The sequence below is a fragment of the Dendrobates tinctorius genome, unplaced genomic scaffold, assembly GCF_039654945.1.
Source record: "Dendrobates tinctorius isolate UK_male_01 unplaced genomic scaffold, ASM3965494v1 ptg000016l, whole genome shotgun sequence".
Taxonomy (NCBI): Eukaryota; Metazoa; Chordata; class Amphibia; order Anura; family Dendrobatidae; genus Dendrobates; species Dendrobates tinctorius.
The window spans coordinates 47,300,705-47,321,120 of record NW_027361684.1 but is presented as its reverse complement, the minus strand read 5'-3'; the positions used below and the strand labels follow the sequence as shown (position 1 = coordinate 47,321,120).

Genomic DNA, 20,416 nt, shown 5'->3' with positions numbered 1-20,416 from the left:
CAAATTTATAGATACATTGCAATTATGTATCAGGAAACTGGAAATGATTAATAGCTGCTGCAAAAAAAAAAACAGATTGCACACAAATGACAAGTGAGAAAAAATAGTCCCACTTTTCTGGAGGAAACAATTTTTTTTATATGCTTGTCTGAACCTACCCTATCTGTGTGATAACTTCAGTTTTTAAACAATTTTAACAATTTTTATATATCTTTAATGGAATTTTATTTTATCCTGTGACTAATCCCTCGATGTTATATCTCATTCTTATAAAAGTTGCATTTACATGTGCCTGCCAAATGACTCGTTGGACAGCGACTTTCCTATGACAGTTGCTATCACTGTGTAGCCCCAGCCTTATCAACGTTAGGGGTTATTCCCATCTCCTATATGTAGTAGGTGTAATAATAGGAGTAATATTAGCAAATACCTCCAATTAGAAATGTAGTATAGTTCTTCTGATTCGCTATGTTGCTTACGTCATTTAGGGCATTGCAGTAGCTTATGAATCCATGGTTATGACCACTCATATAGTGACGGTTAGTTAGACAGCTTATTGGTCGTAACCATGGATACCTCAGCTACTGCAATGCCCTGCATGAGGTAAGCGACAGCGAATCTGAAGAACTATACTAAATTTCTAATTGGTGGTATTTGCTAATATTATTATTATACCTACTACATATTGTGACAGGATCTTGCAGATCCCGTTTAAGGACTAACCAGTCCACAGTTGTAGCTCATTTTATTCCTTTGTACATAGACTTGTTATGGTGGACTGGAGAAGTAACATTTAAAATAGAAATTGTCACGGTCACGCGCGGCTGGACACAGCGCCCCCAGCAGGGCGGATTTAGGTGACACGCGTGACCCTGGATACACCGCGTCCAGTTGGGCGAAACTAAATAATAACACGTGCAGCTGGATACGCCGCCTCCAACAGGCGAATTTAAACAATAAAGGGGAAACCTAGGTAACAATAACAATGGAGGGCCCTGCGATAGGGAAACAGGGAAGTGGAGACCTCCTGCATTCCCTTGAGTCTGTCTCTACACTCCTATCGTTCCCTATGCCGGTTCCGCACCAGGCGACGCACAGGAACCTCAAAACCCTGACTCGCCCTGCACCTAAACCCTCACTAGGGAATTGGTCAGTGCGGAAACTAATCCCACCACTGCACTAAACACATATGGAAAAATTACAATACAGGGGAACACCACTTAGCTTTGCTCTGTTGCTTATGCTCCCCGCAAAAGAGCCCACCACCTGCGTGCATCTTCCCATTCAACCGGATCCATCACCATAACCGGATCCATCACCATAGTGCAGCCTTGGAGCAGAGTCCACCACCAGTTGCAGCTGCCCAGTAAACAGAGTCCCAAAGATGAGTCCAGCTTCTGCCAAAAAGTCCAGCATACTTGAGTCCAACTTTTCTGCTAATAAGTCCAGCATGTTTGAGTCCAGCTTTCAGCAACCAAGTCCAGCATGCTGAGTGCAACTCTCACCATAGTCGCCACTCCACCAAGCCATGCAAGCACTTCCTGCTGACACCATAAACTGCGACTTCGCCATGCCAGCCCTTCTTGCAGACCCCATCGTTGGACTCCACCAATCCATGCCAGCACTCCCTGCAGACTCCATAGCTGCCACTCGTCCCCTCTGGCTGGGCTGCCCAGGACTCTTGTTCAGCTCCATCTTTCACCCAGGCTTACTTGTGAATAACTAACTATCACCAACAGTGATCAACATACCTGACACTCTTTTATAGAGCATCACACCTGTTTTATAATTACGTGCACTTAACCAAAGAAACTAAAGTGCACTACCGCTCACCACCACCGGGGCAACTTAGAACAAATGACACCACAGTGCAATAATTCTAATGGCCACCGGGGGCAATCACACCACTTTGGCACACAGCCAGAGGAAAAAAAGTTCAATTTGTCCATTTAACTTGTCAGATCCAGCCTGGATCATGACAGAAATGCATTAAAGGGATACTGTTCTGCAGCTGGCCGGATGGCTGGATTCAGGCTGCTTCAGTGTCAGCATCTCCTCTGATGCTGCAGAGGTAACTCTGAATAGGAGAGGACACAGTTTGGGCCAGCGGTAGAACGGTGCTTGTGGTCTGAACCATCAATCAGGAGCGCATCACACCAAGCAGGAACCCGTGAGACATCCCCTTTAACTTAGATGATGAGAAAACCCATTTAACTGTAATTTTCCTGTTTTTCACCCAAAAATCTAATAAATACTTAGACAAATGTGGCGTTATGGTTTCAGAGCTTCAAGAGCTTTAAAGGGGTTTTCCAGTTTAGATTCCCACTTTCATGTTCAATATTAAGTATTTCCAAGTTAATAGAGGGGGGTTTCTCTGATCAAAATGCTCATCTTCTGACAAGAGGCGGTTACAAAGAGCATTTCTTTCTGTGGAGGACCTGTCAAGGACTATGTAGTACTTTCTTCTCCCTGTGGAGGCACTGTAGAGAGATTAAACACTTACTGGCGGGTCCTACACAGAACAGAGCTAATGCCTGGGGGTCCCAGCAGGAGGATACTTTGTGATCAGCTAATTGTAACAATTAAAAATTGTCCAAGGTGGATAAACCCTTATGTTGTAGTGGAGATGATCATGTGAGCTGCTCATTTATTAAAAAATGTGTTTCATAATGGAAACAATGTGAAGGGCAAATAAATGTTTCCCTGATGGTCAAATAAATGCCCGAATGTCGTTATAATAATCCGTTCTCTAGCAATTATGATCATTATTATAATCGTGTAAAAATATTTTGTCAAATTATTTTCTGTCCAAGGATCCGTCATTTTGTACTTTTCCATGTAGATACAAGTGTCATTAATACAATTTACAGAATTACTATAAAAAAGGCTCTTTTTTCCTTCATACTGATTTTTATTAAAGGATTACAATATCAGTGTGATTATACCTGAAGTGACAGTAATTGGAGCAATGTCGTTTGCTATAGTCCTCATAAGTGTTATCTATGCACAGGCAGTACATTACAACATGGCACAGGCAGTGTATTACAACATGGCACAGGCAGTGTATTACAACATGGCCTCCCTTGCTGATGCTGGCTCCAGCCTCACTAATGGCTCACGCAGCACAATACAGGCTTTTCTCGCCCAGCATATTACAGTAATCGGCATTCTGTATCCTTTGTCAGGCAGACACTTAGCTCTATATAAAACAAAATGGCATAGTACACATCTGTCACCGCTTTATTCTTCGGGATCTTCAACTTCTGGGAAACAAAATGATAGAGAGAAAATGATAAACTTACATTTTCTACACATAAAGGTCCTAAATGCCATGAAAAGTTATATATCCTAACTCCCAGGGGAATAGATTGTCATCTAGAAGATACCTGCAGGTGTCAACCAGATCACCGCCACCTTACAGGTAAATGAGCAGACGGTTGGTTTGAAATGAATCTGCGTTAATATGTTTCTATACTTTTCAGGTATTATTGTATCGTAACATTGGGCTGTGATGAGCAGACACCAGTGTAAGGAAGAAATGTGTAAAACTGATGGAGACATCATAGAATCGTAGAGTTTGGAGGGACCTCCTGGGTCATCTGGTCATCTGGTCCAACCCCCTGCTCAAAGCAGGAGTCACTAAATCATCCCGGACAGGTGTCTGTCCAGCCTCTGTTTGAAGTCTGGAATCTGTCAAGATCGTAGTAGATTATTTGCATATGTCATGGACAGAAGCCATGACACTTGAGAGACCTCATTGTAGGTTAAGGTTATTTTGGGTTTCCAGTACATAACTATGCTCAGATGGGTTTAATATATAAATACCGTGTTTCCCCGAATATAAGAAATACCCTGAAAATAAGTTCTAGCATGATTTTACAGGATTTTTAGAGTCTGCGTGAAATATAAGCTTTATTCCAAAAATAAGCCCTAGTTACAGTCAGGGTCAGCGTTCGGAGGGGAAAAAAATGGACAATTGCCCAGGGCCCTCAATCTCTTAAGGACCCCCAGCACTTGAATAAAAAACACTTAAGGACCTTTGGTGACATGAAAGTCATGTGACCATGACAGGAAACTCCTATACGGCACTGGAATGCCGAGGTGCCCGAGTAGGTTCCAATCCGTGAATAATATTAATAGTAAAATTTGGCATTCCGTAGCATGCGTGGCAATAGATATACGAGTTGTGCAACTCAGTATGCTGGTTGAAATTCAACGTACTGTGTCAGCAGGAGAATTATAGGAAATCAGCACTGGAGTATTGTAGCTATGTCACTGTTTAGATAGGCAATGCCTATCAGCGCCTATCCTCTGGGCCTATCTTTAGTGCCTATCCTCAGCACCTATCCTCAGATCCTATCCTTAGCACCTATCATCAGCGCCTATCCTCAGCACCTATCCTCAGGGCCTATCCTCAGATCCTATCCTTAGCGCCTATCCTCAGCACCTATCCTCCAGGCCTATCTTTAGTGCCTATCATCAGCACCTATCCTCAACGCCTATCCTCAGGACCTATCTTTAGTGCCTATCCTTAGCACCTATCCTCAGATCCTATCCTTAGCACCTATCATCAGCGCCTATCCTCAGCACCTATCCTCAGATCCTATTCTTAGCACCTATCCTCAGGGTCTATCTTTAGTGTCTATCCTCGGCACCTATCCTCCAGGCCTATCTTTAGTGCCTATCATCAGCACCTATCCTCAGGACCTATCTTTAGTGCCTATCCTTAGCACCTATCCTCAGATCCTATCCTTAGCATCTATCATCAGCGCCTATCCTCAGCACCTATCCTCAGATCCTATTCTTAGCGCCTATCCTCAGCACCTATCCTCAGGGCCTATCTTTAGTGTCTATCCTCAGCACCTATCCTCCAGGCCTATCTTTAGTGCCTATCATCAGCACCTATCCTCAACGCCTATCCTCAGGACCTATCTTTAGTGCCTATCCTTAGCACCTATCCTCAGATCCTATCCTTAGCACCTATCATCAGCGCCTATCCTCAGCACCTATCCTCAGATCCTATTCTTAGCGCCTATCCTCAGCACCTATCCTCCAGGCCTATCTTTAGTGCCTATCAACAGCACCTATCAACGCCTATCCTCAGGGCCTATCTTTAGTGCCTATCCTCAGAGCCTATCCTCAGATCCTATCCTTAGCGCCTATCCTCAGCACCTGTCCTCAACACCTATCCTCAGGGCCTATCTTTAGTGTCTATCCTCAGCGCCTATCCAGTTAATGACATAGCCACAATACTTCTCCTGCTGACACATTCTATTGAATCTCACCCAGCACACTGACTTACACAGCTGACATATCTTACAGTACAACGTCACCACAGCAATGATCTGCTGAAGGTCCATATTGGAATGTAACATCATTAGCAGTTTCTCTGGACTGGTTAAATTGTAAGTACACTTCACATCTATTGTTTCGCATCCTACTGAGTGGCGAATGTTGCTATTACCTTGAGACCATGATGTCACCATAGAGCTTTTAACTGCGGGAGTCTAGAGGAACCGAAGAGTAGAGACACTGGTGTATACCATATGTGCAGTGTGTATATACATGTGTACTAGAATACATTTTGATTGTTGATCATGGAAAAAAAATAAGACATTCCCTGAAAATGAGCCTTATCCCATCTTGTGGTGCAAAAAATAATATAAGAGCCTTGCTTATTTTCGGTGAAACACAGTATATGCTGCTTACTAATATATTTCTATTGGCATAGGTGCCCCAAAATGAAGATATTACGGTAGTACCAGTTCTCCCTCCAGGCAACTCTACTTATGACTTGTGTTCAAGAGTGATAAGTGAACGTGCTCGGATAAGGTGTTATCTGAGTATGCTCGGGTGCTAACCGAGTGTCTTCAGCGTGCTCGAATAATATGATTGAGTTCCCGCGGTTGTTCGACAGCCGCAGCACATGCAGGGATTGCTTGTTTGTTAGACAATCCCTACACGAACAGCCGCAAGAACTCAGAACATATTTTTCGAGCACGTCGAAGACACTCAGTTAGCACCCGAACATGCTCAGATAACTCCTTATCCCAGCAAGTTTTCTCATCATTGGTGCTCACCACAGGAGAGCGTTTTCTGAGACAGCTTGTGACCAGTGATGTGTGTAAAGCGGCCTCGCTGACTGGCCAGCATAGCCAGAGGAAAGGGTTGGCTTACAGGGAATCTGTCATAATGATCTTCTTTTCACCCAAACTGTTTAGATTGTCATGTTGTTATCCAAAAGATATCATACACGTCACTATTTAGGCAATCTGATGCTCCCTGACTGAAAAAAAATGACAGCTTTAATAAACATTTAAATAAGACTTGAGCTTTTTTTGTGATCGGAGCATTTCCCGTGCTTCTGCCTCCATGGCCAGATTCCCCTCTGTCACTGCTTCACTGACAGCTTGCAGGTTGTGTAGACAAGTAAGTGAGCTCTCTGTAAAGCAGAGTAAGGTGGGTCTGGGCGGGAAATTTGGAAAGTGCTTTGCCGGTCCCAGAGCACTTAAGCCTCGTTTGCTTATAATACTAATAGCTTGCATATAAATTGAAACAATGATTTTTCAGCCACGGAACAACAGATTCCATAAGTAAAGGTGTGGATGACATTATCTTTCAGAGAGCAACATGAGCATAGAAACAGTTTTTGGGAAATTAATTATTTTGACAGATTCCAGTTAATTATTGAAATAAGCCGGCCCCCTTGACACAGAGCTGGAAGTGTAGCTGCTGAACTTGGGACTGTCGCGGGTATTTTCACGTCGAGCATTTTTCCTCATATAAGTAGATTACTAACTTATATTTTAAGAAAATTAAAAATATAATTTTTTTTAAAGCGGACAACCCCTTTGTCTATTACACGTGTCAGTGGCATACAGGCAGCATAGAAAACATTGGCGGTGAAGGAGGACAAAAATGTAACTAAAAGGTCTGTGTGATTGACAAGTTATTGGCATTTATATAATGAAGCTCGTACCTGATCCGCTCTTCCTCCTTCTCCAAGGACTCAGATCCAAAGAGGGAATCTGTGAGCAACTAACAAAATTCCCTGGAAAGGTATTTGCTAAAAACACATTGCGAGGAACTTGGGAGATAGCGGTGTTGTCACAGATGATGTGAGACATTGTCGCTCTATCGATAGCTCTCTTCTGAGCAATTGTAAACTCAGTCGGTCTTTCATAGTAAAATCTGAAAAAAAATAAGTGAAATGTTTGTTAATGATTAGCACTTAATTTTGACTTTTGCTTTGGAGAATCATATGTGATGTTCTCAGGCTCTCTACACCTACGATAATGCAGAAAAGCAGTGATCTGGATACTACGCACTATTGTCACTTTTTTTAATAACTCCCAACTCTCTTGGAACGTCTGTGAGGCTCCCAGATTCTTGTAAGAGCTGGCAAATCCCCTGCGCACCACTGACGCCTTATGGAAAGCAGTGACCTGAAAAGTGGTGATGGGACCAATTTTCCATGGTGCATCCCTTAAAGTTGACAAGAAATGAATATTGATTTATCAGCTTTGGAACACTTGTAGTAGAAAGCAATTTCGTCTGGACACACCCTGTCAAAAGCCTTCCACCAAGCCAAATCAGACCTCTCACTTTGTACTGATTAGGGGCAAAGACACTGGAAAAAAACATCTGCAAAAGAATTGTCTGGTTTGGCTTTGTATCATAAGTCATGTAGTGAGACTTGCTAAAGGGTTGACATTGACTTTTAGGATTGATACATCCAATAGGTGGCGGCAGAGTTCAAGTCTTTTTCCTCTCAAGAGGTTATTGGCATTTTTAAATTCCCAAAGGAGCATTGCATGGCCTATAAGTTCTTACACCAGCTTGGTATTCTCCAAAAGTATAAACATTACCCCTTAGAACTGTCACAGACCTCTCACCTAGCCAAATCAGACGTCCTGTTTTTCACTGATGAGGGGCAAACACCCCAAAACATGTGCCTGAAAAATGGAGTGTCTGGTTTGGTTTCTTATCTTAATTCATGTGACAGTGCTCATTAAAGGGTCAATATTGACTTTTTGGATTGCTATCCTCAATAGGTAGCGTTCAAGTGCTCTTCCTCTCTGAAAAAGGCTATTTCCAATCCAGAAGCAAAACAAGATGTGTCTAAAGGGCATGTCACACTAAGAGATATCGCTAGCAATATTGCTATAACTAGTGACGTTATAGTGATATTGCTAGCGATATTCCTGTGTCTGATACTTACCTCCGACCGGCTCCCCCGCTGGTTATCGCTGATCGCGTGAGAACAGGCTGGACCGTTTCTCGTCGTCAGCTTCCTGCGGCGCTTCCTGCTGTGACGACGAGCGAGGCGTGGAGCCGGGCGGGAGGACGTCAGGATCGCCTCGTCTGACAGGTAAGTAGCGACCCCCGTCCCCAGCGATGTCGCTAGTGAGATCTGCCTGTGTGGCAGCTCACTAGCGACCACTTAGCGATGTACCAGCGATCCTGACCGCGTCATATCGCTGGTCGGGATCGCTGGTACATCGCTAAGTGTGATAGTACCCTAAGTCCCTATGCAAAATCTGTACAGGGCCCCTACCTAGCATGTTCTATTTAGTAATGATGGCATTTAATGTGACATTAGGGTTTTTGGGTCTTCATAGAAATTAAAACATGTACGGTATGTAACTGTTACCTCTGCGACCCCTATATTTCTGTTGTCCACACGTGGAAAGTCATGAGAAAAATTAAATACTCCTTTATTGAATTCCATGAGTTTTTGGAACATAAGAAAAAAAATATCTTCTCCTTAGAAGGCCATGAAATTAGGTAAAAAGAACATCAGATGAACAACATCTGAATTATCTGCGTCGTTAGAATGAAAGCATCCAAATTGTCTGGAACTGGCCTTATAACCCCAGATTAATGGACAGCAAAAATTTTGTCTCTAAAATCAATGCCAATGTCTTTCCTCCTTGGCATGGTTCTAAAATATTCCTGAATGCTCCAGACATGCATAGTACCAAATCTTCTTCTATAGAGCTTGGTCACTCTTCTCGATGATCAGTTTGTCAAGGCCAGCGGATTAGCAGCACCTGGCTGCTACTTACCTCCTTTAGGCTGCGTGCACACGCTGCGGATTCCGCTGCGTTTCCGCAGCGTTTTTGGCCGCTGCGGACCCGCAGCAGTTTTAGCTGCAGTGTACAGTACCATTCAAATGAATGGGAATAAAAAACCGCTGTGCCGACACTGCGGAAAAATCCGCGCGGATTTGCTGCGGTTTTGAATCCGCAGAAAGAATTGCATGTCAATTCTTTCTGCGGAAACCGCTGCGGGTTCTTATCTCCACCATTGTGGAGATAGTGAATCCGCAGGACCAAACCGCAGGCAAAACCGCAGATAATCCGCAGGTCTTTGGACCTGCGGATTATCTGCGGTTTTTGCAAAATCCGTGCGGATTAATCCGCAGCGGATTCCGCAGCGTGTGCACACACCCTAATTGTTATGGAAGCAGCAAGGGTGTACCTAAGTTATTGTTAGATAATCAATGACACAATCTCATTTTTCATGTCATGTTGTTCATCAGAGGTCACATTTACCTAATTTTAAAACCTTCTCAGAACCAGATTATTCTTCTTATTATATTACCGATACATAACACCATAAAATTCAAAGAGGGTGTACTTAGTTTTCCACATTATTGCATTTCCACATGTAGACAGCAGGGTTATAGGAGTTGCAGAGGTGTAATTTGTTTTTCTCACAACACAAGTGTAGATGCCATCTAATGTTTCCAGTTGTACTCACCTGTCTCCATCACGAGTTCTGCGGAACTGGTTCCCAATTAAACAAGATAACAGTTCCCCAACTCGGGCGTTTGGTAGGAGAGGTTCGGCAACAGCTCCTATCCAGATGTCAATATTTCTCGGTGTGCCATAAAGGGACATGAATTGTTCAGCTAGTTTTCTGTTTCTCAAGACCTGTGCCAGTTCAGCTACATTACTGGGCTCAGAAAGTCCACAAAATCTTCTCCATGCATTGTATCCTACAAAAATAGGGAGACAATGTGTAAGACAATGCATATAACCCCCGTCCAGTAAATGATGATAGTGGAGATATGACCGGCTGTTATAGAAAGAACATTCAGAATAAACATTATTATTATGGTGTTTGAACCTCTAGGTTCAAGCAACATATTGTAATCTGATTTCTTATATTTATAGTGCTTGAAGAAAGCAGTATCATGTAATCCGAACGCTGCTAACTTCTTCTTCTTCTGCTTCTTCTTCTTATTATTATTATTCAGTTGATTTTCCGCAATTAATGCGGCCCGAACCGCTACACACACAGACAGTTGAGGTGTCGTTTCGAAGCCAGCGTCTACGAGAGGTGTGCTAAGTAATGTTCGTGTCGATCGGATTTGTAGTTTTTGCGCAATTTGCGTTTGAAAAAAACATTTTCCTCAATGCATTTCAATGGGGAAATGTTGCCACAGACAAAACATGCCCTGAGGCGATTCAAATGGCAGTTAAAGGGAATCTGTCACCCCTTTTTTGAGATATCATATAATGATATCATTCAATTGTGTGTCACATAAGGATTCTCTTAGTACTTTTGCTTCCCCCTGACCCCGCACCTTTCATGCATAAATACCTTTTTTATATCGGTTCAGATGTATGTAAACTGCCACGGTCCGGTCCGATGGGCGGGGCTTATTCAACTGCTCCCCCCCTCCCTGTCTTGCTCTACACAAGAAAAAATGCGTAGAGCAAGACAGGGAGGGGGAGAGCAGTTGAATAAGCCCCGCCCATCGGACCGGACAGCGGCAATTTACATACATCTGAACCGATATAAAAAAGGTATTTATGCATGAAAGGTGCGGGGTCAGGGGGAAGCAAAAGCACTAAGAGAATCCTTATGTGACACACAATTGAATGATATCATTATATGATATCTCAAAAAAGGGGTGACAGATTCCCTTTAAGCTCATTGATATGCGCAGGCAGACCCAGTTACTATGCCAACGCCTACGAACTTCACATGACCCCTCCAGGACAGAGTTTCTGGCAGATAATATCAGCTTTTCAAGTGAAACCCACAGCACAAATGCAAATCTAGCTTCATCACATGACGCATGCCCCTGAGAGAGAATGTGCGCCAAAGTGGATTTAGAAGCCCAGTGAGCCAAACTGGCTCTTAAAGGGCCGATGCGCCAAGTGATTCTTAAAGGGCCGGCGCACCGAAATGAGTCCTAAAGGGCCGATGCGCCAAATCGAAAGCTGAGTTACCCCAGGCTCCAAATCGGAGGCTGAGCCACCCCGGCCTCCAAATCGGAGGCTGATCGACCCTGGCCTACAAATCGTAGGCTGAGCCACCCTAGCCTCCAAATCGGACCCAGAGTGGCCCCATTCCCCAAATTCGGACCCTAAGGGGCCCCGCCCACCAAATCAGACCCAGAGTGGCCCCGCCCACCAAATCAGACCCAGAGGGGCCCCGCCCACCAAATCGGACCCAGAGGGGCCCCGCCCACCAAATCGGACCCTGAGGGGCCCCGCCCACCAAATCAGACCCAGAGTGGCCCCGCCCACCAAATCGGACCAAGAGTGACCTGCCCACCAAATTGGACACCGAGGGGCTCCGCCCACAAAATCAGACCCTAAGGGGCCCCACCCACAAAATCGGACCCTGAGGGGCCCCACCCACAAAATCGGACCCTGAGGGGCCCCAGCCACAATGATCCTAGACGCCTCAACACAGCCAGAGAACTAAATAAGCCTAAAGCAAGAAAGGGGAAATCTAAACTGCCCCAGAGCAGACCCCAAAAGAATAGATAGCCCCCAAACATATATCGTCGGTGAGAAAAGATGAAAACACAAATGCAGGTAGGAAAATAGACTGAGCATACAATGGGGCCCACACTAACTAGACAGGACAAGAAAGGAAAGCCTCTGTCTGCAATCACGCAAAAAACCCTGCAAAAAATGCCCAACACGTCTGATAGAAAAATACTGAAGTCACTAGACTTCGCCCACTATATCAGCACTCTGGTATATTCTGAAAGCAGAGCAAAAAGAGACCAATCTAATAAGGGACAAAAACAAACTGGCACAAGCAGTAACATAAGGATGAAAATTCAGCACAGCCCTAGCCGGAGCTGGCTGACCACAAAAAAACTGAAATAGACAAAACCAGATCAAATGTGAACAATATCAAAATAACACTTAGCTGAGCATGCAGGGACTGAGCTGGAAACTAAGACCTCAGGAGGCAGGAAAAAATCACCAGCAGGGATAGAGGGACTCAGCTGTCTTAAATCCAGTCAGAAACTCCAGATCTCCAGTCATCCTCCTCATTATCAGGTGGCAGGCCTCTGTTAATTAGATCAGCTCCATTACCTCCAGTAACCACCAGAGGGTGCCCAGAAAGAGAACTCGCGACCCCTCTGTCAATATTACCAGCTCCACTACCTTCACTAGTAACCAGAGGTAGGCCAGAAAGCGAATTCACAACACTTATGGCTACAAGACCGCACAGTCATGGGGGGCGGGGTTGTAGGAACTCTGGGAGGAATCCTCAAGGAGGGGGATAAAAAGCAGGTAGAGAGTTCTAGAAGCAGTCAGTCCAGGGAGAGGAGCTGAGGAGAAGAGTAGACAAGTACAGTGCTGAAGCTCCAGAAGGGACTGGCATCTGAGACAGTCAGGGGGGTGACACTGAAAGGAGAAGCCGCAGACGGAGAGACAAGAGAAGCCACAGACAGAGAGAGAGAGCCGCAGACTGAGAGAGCCTGGGGGTACCACAAGACGGGCGGACTCGGGCAGGCGAAGCGCTGTAGTGGATAGGCCTAGGGCAACTGCAGTGAAAGAGCCGTGAGGGCCGTCATACAGAAGTAAGAAGGAAGCGAAGATACCCGGGCCTGTGTGCAGAGAGTGTCTAGCTGCTGCTGTATGTTGCTGCGGTCGTCAAGAGGACGGCCAATAAAGAGGACCTGTTGGACACACTTCAGTCTCCGTCTCAGTCTGTTCGCAGCGAAGAAAGGGGTCACCCCCCCCAGTCTGCTCACATACCTACACAAGCACCACACCTCAAATCACCTCCAGGCCTTTTATCTGCTTAATTGAGAATGACATAACGAAGGGTTTGCCCACACCTGTCCGTGAAATAGCCTTGGAGTCAATTGTCCAATTACTTTTGGTCCCTTTAAAAACAGGGTGGCACATGTTAAGGAGCTGAAACTCCTAAACCCTTCATCCAATTTTAATGTGGATACCCTGAAATGAAAGCTGAAAGTCTGAACTTCAACTGCATCTGAATTGTTTTGTTTAAAATTCATTGTGGTAATGTCTAGAACCAAAATTAGAAAAATGTCGTCTCTGTCCAAATATATATGGACCTAACTGTATATATATATATATATATATATATATATAGAAATATAAGAGAATTGGGATCCAGCAAAAAGATGAAAGTTCACCAGAGTTATAAAATCTTCTTCTTTATTTATCCATTAAATCATATAAAAAATATATGAGGAACTCCAAACAATTGGTAACATTCCAGCAAGGGACTACATGTTTCAGCACTATGTGCCTTCTTCACGGTCCTATTTCAAATTGTTGGGGCATACTCCCTGCCTGGATCCGTGCAGAATATAAGGTGAACACCGACTATTGCATTAAGAGGAACTCCTTTATGGTGAGCTGGCTATATGTTTTTTACATTGTCTGAATATATATATATATATATATATATATATATATAGACACACACATAAGCATCATGCCAATTCAATTACCTGGTAAACCATGATCTCGTCCACGCTGCAAGTTGATGGCTCCCAAATCAAGGCCAAGACGTTTGAACAGCTCAAACAGATGTTCTCGGAGTTCATCAACCAAAATCTGGTTTTGCCTGTTCAGCTTTGCTTGATTTGCCATAAGGCCTCGAAGTAGAGGGTCAATGCCACCTGTAATAGCAAGGAGAGTTGTGAATGTGAAATATATAGTTTAGGCCTTATTCAGACATCAAAGGTTATGCTCATACATAAAAACACAAACTGATAATCATCATTGTTTGGTCAGTGTGTGAGATTTTACCATCGGTGTTTCATCACTGATTTTTTTATATGCAAAAAATAAATATTGTGAACCTTTTCCTGTCCATTACAATGTTGAAATCAGACAGCATACAGATTGCACACAGATGTTTCCTGGACCCATAGACTTGTATGGGTGATTTTAATCTGTGACTCAAATTAAAAAAAACGTGTTCTAGCTATAACTAACACGGATTGAATAGGTAAGTGATTGTTCACCTGAATAAGGCCTTAAAGACATATCTAAGTTAGATTTTCACAATTCAAGCTTTATACAGTAGAAGGCCATAGGTACATATATGTTTCTGTCCTTTTAAGTAGCCACATTTTCGAATTCCTAAATACCATTCATTAGCAAATCACAGTTGTTAGTTTAGTGAGGCAGTCACCACATAACATTAAAATAGTCCCCGTCTTGTTACACTGACAGAATCCTGTCCTAGAATATTAATGGGAAGAGGACCTTTGAGCATGTACAGTAGGAAGCTCCCCACCCCTCCCTTAATGTTTAGGACAATGTGCTCTAAGTGGATAATATTCTGATCCAATACTGGAGATACCAGAGGTACTGAGGTAAACACAGACAGCTCTCGCTGTTGTCCACCCTGTATCTAACACTGGGGATACCAGGGTTGCTGATGTATGAAGAGGCTGCTCACACTGCTGTCCACCTTATCTATCTGATTTTATATTGGAGATACCAGAGGTACTAATGTAAGAAGAGGCTGCTCACACTGCTGTCCATGTCTTCTGATCTAGTACAAGGACCACTCGTGCTGTGGTAAGAAGGAGCTGCTAACACTGCTGCCCATTTTTAATTTCTGATCTAAAACTGGAGATACCAGGGGTGCTGAGGTCAGAAGATGCTGCTTAAACTGTTGTTCATCCTGTATTTCTGATGTAATACTGGAGATACCAGGTGTGCTGAGGTAAGAGTAGACTGCTCACACTGCTGTAAATTCTATATTTTTTATGCAATACTGGAAAAAAACAGGGGAGCTGAATTAATAAGATGATGTTCACACTCTTGTACGCCCTGTTTATCTAATCTAATACTGAAGGTAGTAGTGTTAAGGTAAAAGGAGGCTGCTCACAGTGCTGTTCACTCTGTTTATCTGATCTAATATTCAAGAAACCAGAAGTGCTGAGGTAATAAGAGACAGTTCACACTGTTATACATCCTACCTTTCTGAATGCTGAGTGGCTGCTGTGACCTATACTACATCTTAACAAACTAACTCCAGGCCACAGTAATAATAATAATAATAATAATCTTTATTTTTATATAGCGCTAACATATTCCGCAGCGCTTTACAGTTTACAGTAATGACACTTCCTACAACACAGGTATCTGTTTTAATAATATGCTAGGAAAATATGTGTAATTCTGGCATATGTATGGAAGGTATAGACACCTTTTTATGTTAACTAAAATGTAAACACTATGGAGCTTTATTTACTGAATTAGAGTCTTAAAATTTGCCAAATTTATCAAACTGGTTTATTCTGAATGACAAATTTGGCGCACCTTAAAAAACTCAAGTGTAGGTTTACACCATCTGTTAGTTGGCTTATTTTGGTTTATTAAGAAATTCAAGTGGCAAAATTCAGACACATTTCAATGAAAGCCATGTTCCTTTAATCACCCACCATCATAAAGATCACCCCCTGTTGAGGAATTTTAAAGAACACGTCTAAAATTGTTTACTGTGCCTGTGATGTATCCTTTATCTGGCTCAGCCTTAATTATCTGACCAAGATGAGTACAGGCCTCTCTCCTTTGTTTCACACCAGAATGCATTTGAAAGCAAATATATTGTGACTAAAGGCCCCGTCACACATAGCAACGCACCAGCGATCCCGACAACGATATGACTTTGTGAGGATCGCTGGTGTGCCGCTACATGATCGCTGGTGAGCTGCCAAACAGGCAGATCTCACCAGCAATCAGCACCAACGACACACACGGGTAACAAGCGATGCACGTCACTTCGTTAGCCACTGTGTACCTTAGTTACCAGCGCGCTGGTGCAGGGAGCTGGTAACCAAGGTACACATCGGGTTTCTAAGTGGCGCGCGGCACTTAGAAACCCGATGTGTACCTTAGTTACCAGCGCCAGCTCACTGGTCGTTGGTGTCCCGCCTGCCACATGCCATTCCAGGATGATCAGCGATACCCGGCAGGGGGGCCGGTCGCTGGTAATTGTCACACACAGCGATCTCGCTGGTGAGATCGCTGTTGCGTCACAAAACTTGCGACTCAGCAGCGATCTCGCTACCGAGATCGCTGTGTGTGACAGGGGATTTAGAAGTCTGCATAGATGTCAGTTTGCTCAGTGCATCACCTAAGTGTATTGCAATGAATTAGACCAGAATTGGAACTGAAGGTAACTGGATACATAGACACAGTAAACAATGTTACTGTTTGTTTCCACCGCAACCCCCATAGTGATTCACTCCCTACTAACCCCTCTAATGCCTACACCAAGTAATGAGCTGGCTATTTCTCCCTTCAACCTCCCCAGCCATCTCACTTCCTCCTCAGAACTGTTCTGCAACATAAAATCCTGTGTCTCCAAACACAGATGACTACCTCATCCCCTCTCCCGCTCCACCTACTAACACTTTCTCTGCTCCTCCTCACTGCCGGTGATATCTCTCCAAATCCTGGTCCTCGTCATTACATCTTCACAGTCAGTTCTATCTCCCATCCACGATCTATCACAAATTTCCACAACCTTCCTAACCTTATACCCATTTGCCCAGCCCTCATACTTCCCCAGTTCTTCTAAATTTTGCTGTTTATAGGATCAGAACAGATCAAAACTTTAGATAACTTTGCTTAGAAACAGTGAGAAATACTGTTCCAAATAATATTGTATATTTCAGTAGGAAAATAAGAAATGATCAAACATAAAATCCAAAGTATGTAATAGGTGTAAAACACAATCAGACACAGGTCCTTCTCTGCCCTCGTCTATTTTGAAGCCTGCTGGCATATAGTGAGGTTTATTACTGGAGTTAGGGACCATACTGATTAGGTACACTTCATTGTGGTGGGATGGATTTTATGCTTTTTTAATGAAAAAAATGTCAATTAAGTATGCTATTTTTTTTTACAAATATTGCTACTATCTACTTACTGCAGGGTATGTTGTTCATTGCAGGTTCTTTGTTTTTATTCTAAGATATATTTGCCTGTTTATGACCAAAGTGTGAAATTGCACCTACATATTACACTTGTACCAACAGGTGGGCTAGCCCATGTTTTTGGTTTTGCTTTAAAATCCAAAGTATATTTCAGTACCTTCTCTCACAACTCTCCATGTATTGAAGAATGTAAGGTGCAGAGGGACCGGAGGCAGCCGTGGTGAGGTCTTGTAGTTATCCACCAATCGATAAATAAATGGCTGAATCATTGTGTGACCCATACGGAAGACCAAGCTGAACACATTAGATGCTCCCGGATTCACCGATTCATTGTAATTACGGTATTGAGGAAGCACTCGAGACATAGAGGAACCCAACAGTAGGGGAAGCCAATCCTTGTAGTTTATTTTCTGTAAATATGTAAATAAAATTTAAAAAAAATACAATAACCTATTAGTTAAAATTCATTTGGAGGAAGAAAACCATTTCTTTACATCTTTCCCATGCAAAACAAAATAATAACGTATTTTAGGCCTAATTTACATGTCCATCTTTGTCATACATGTGTTATCCATTTTTCAGATGGCTACACATGGACACATTACAGTCTTCACATGTCTGTCTTTATTGGTAGATTGATACTCCTACTACGTGTTCTGCTGCGATCTCAATTTTGGACCGAACGTGTTCATTCTAATGAACGGACCTACCTTTCAGACAAGCAGCAGATGTATGCCATCGGTGATGCAACCATGTGCTGCGCTGTCTTTTTAGAACTGGGTGTGTAAAAAAGTGCAAGGCTTGTTTGTAGAGATTCTTTTAAAAGGAATCTGTCACCAGGTTTTTTGCCAAATAATCTGAGAGTAACAATGTAGGGATAGAGACCCTGATTCATGCAGTGTGTCACTCATTGGGATGTTTGGTGTCGTTTTCAGAAAATGACTTTTATCAACAGGAAATTATCACTAGAGGACCAGTAAACTTGTTTCCATTTATGGAATTCATGAGCTCTGCCTAATCCCACCTCTGATGGGCAGCTTTCTGCCTATGAACAGTGTACACAGAAATATACAAACTGTTTAGCAGGTGCTGTATCCTAAACTTGACAGTCACATTTAGGCTGTAATCTCTGTAAATATTGTTTGGTTGTCTGGATGGAATTCTTTTCGATCAGAATTTTTCAAGAAATATGCTACAAAAACATAGTTCTCCTGAATCTGATGTAGTTTTTCCTTTATTCCTGAGACTCTCTGCTCTTGAGAGCAAATCTAGTTTTTTTGAAGACGTCTGGAAGTGGTCCCCAACTCTTTTATATGAGAGTCTTTTTAGGACCAAACCTACTTGGCTAAAAAGACTAGATTTGCATACAAGAAAGAGAGGGCCATAACTTGGCAACAGAGAGGCACAGAAACGAAAAACAGTGCCAGATTCAGGAGAACAGCGGCATTTACAAGCATTAAAAAGAAATCTTATTTATGGCGAGTGACATGTCCTCTTTATATTCACCTGGATAGCGATATAAAGTCACAACCTCTAATTAAAAGGCTGGGCACTGGGCATGGATAGCACTCAGAGGATTCCCCCTCATGGGAATCCAATTTGAGATACACTTCCGTACCTCTGTTCATTTTCTATGACACATGTTCCTTCTGACAATGTGTATGGAAATAGTGTTTTAGCGTAACAGAACAGCAGCATGTTGTCCAAGGTTATTGTACACAATGCCTATAGTGTCCAGAAATACAGAAAGCCTCACCTGTGAAATGGCGCCAATTATTTTCCTGGTCTCTTGGAATAGTGTTTCGCCGCTCCATCTTGGGTTCATCCTACGTAGCACTCCAGCTATACGGTTATGCTCTCTCACAAAGAGTGTGTGAAATGCAGTTAAACCTGGCTGCTCACTGACACGACCATCACCTAAAGTGAAAAAGCCTCTGGAATTTAGGCCTTTTTCGCACGTCATTTTTTTTCTTATATGTGAAAAACGGTCGGTGTTCTTCTCGGTGTTCTGCACCCATTTTTGGCCTGTGTGTCAGTTGTTACCATACTTGTTGCATCCATTTATCTTATATGAAAAAAAGAAAATTCTTAACTTCTAATATCCATTTAAAAGTAAAATACAGAGAGCACATGGATATTCTGTCCATTGTTTTTTTTTTCTTATCACGGGACAATTGACTTACATTGGTGAATTTGATCCAACCTCTTTTAGGGGGACAACCGGTCCGCAAAAAAAAAAGGCAACGTGAAATGGCACAGTGATTGGAATGGGCCCAGAACTTATCCACAAAAATAATAATGGATCACACACATCACAAGGATCCCTTAGTCAAGAAAATAGCAGAAAGTTATCATATAATTGATAGACAGTACTTTTATAAGTCACCACTTACCGGCTAAGAAGCACGGGAGACCAGATGACTTATTAGTCTGCTGGCAGAAATCTTCTTCCATTCCATTTGTACTAAAAGGTAGGTAGGGGCGGCCATTATCAGAGAAGTTGTTATTAACAGCCATGAGACCCAGTTGATTGTCATTGTTACGCAGCATTCTGGCCAATTTATTGGTGCTCCCGTATACTTGACTGGCGTCAACGTAGGATGTGAGGATGTTCATTTGTTCACGTATGGGTGAACCTTGCTGAAAAGCAGGACTTGAGCGGAAAAGGGGGATACAGTCACTGCGGTTAGATATACGAGGGTCATTTGGCGGGATCTGCGGAGTTAAGCACACAATAGAATTTCATTCACATTTCTTTGCCTGCTTATATTGTATAATGATGACGGATAATAATGTAATTTACTACATTTCTGCTATGAAGTAGAAGAACCTCAAGATGTTAGCACAATGGTAGGATAAGACCATGGATTTCAGTACAAACCAATGTAAATGGGCCTTTCCTATGGCTATGTTCACATGGAGTTTGGCAAAAGGTTGCAAAAAAATACTTTAATTGCGTGATAACTGCACCAAATGTAAATTAACCCCCCCCCAAAAAAAAACATTAGGTGCGGAGGTAAATTTTCATAGTGCGATTATCAAGTGAATCATTGTTTATTCTCTGCCCAATTCACATGAAATCATTAATGGATCATTACACCCTCTGGGGTCTTCAGCGTGGAATGTCATTTTTGTCTATTTATAAGACCAGCATACTGTATATGTGATTAATGTGCCATATTGTATAACTATGGATATGTGTTGTGGTTATGTATT

The 20,416-nt window shown here is 42.8% G+C and overlaps 1 protein-coding gene across 1 annotated transcript in view; it reads right to left on the bottom strand.

Annotated features, from left to right (window-relative positions):
• Positions 1-2,799: 2,799 nt before the first annotated feature.
• LOC141080538 (myeloperoxidase-like) overlaps positions 2,800-20,416 on the bottom strand; it is a 29,131-nt gene continuing 11,514 nt past the window's right edge. Inside the window, exons 8-14 of the mRNA XM_073565804.1 lie at positions 19,594-19,915; positions 18,957-19,117; positions 17,358-17,610; positions 13,751-13,921; positions 9,766-10,003; positions 6,980-7,191; positions 2,800-3,263 (exon numbers count right to left, since the gene is read on the bottom strand). Of these exons, the coding sequence (XP_073421905.1) occupies positions 3,241-3,263; positions 6,980-7,191; positions 9,766-10,003; positions 13,751-13,921; positions 17,358-17,610; positions 18,957-19,117; positions 19,594-19,915 (1,380 nt within the window). The 3' untranslated portion in view covers positions 2,800-3,240. The remainder of the gene's footprint in view (positions 3,264-6,979; positions 7,192-9,765; positions 10,004-13,750; positions 13,922-17,357; positions 17,611-18,956; positions 19,118-19,593; positions 19,916-20,416) is intronic.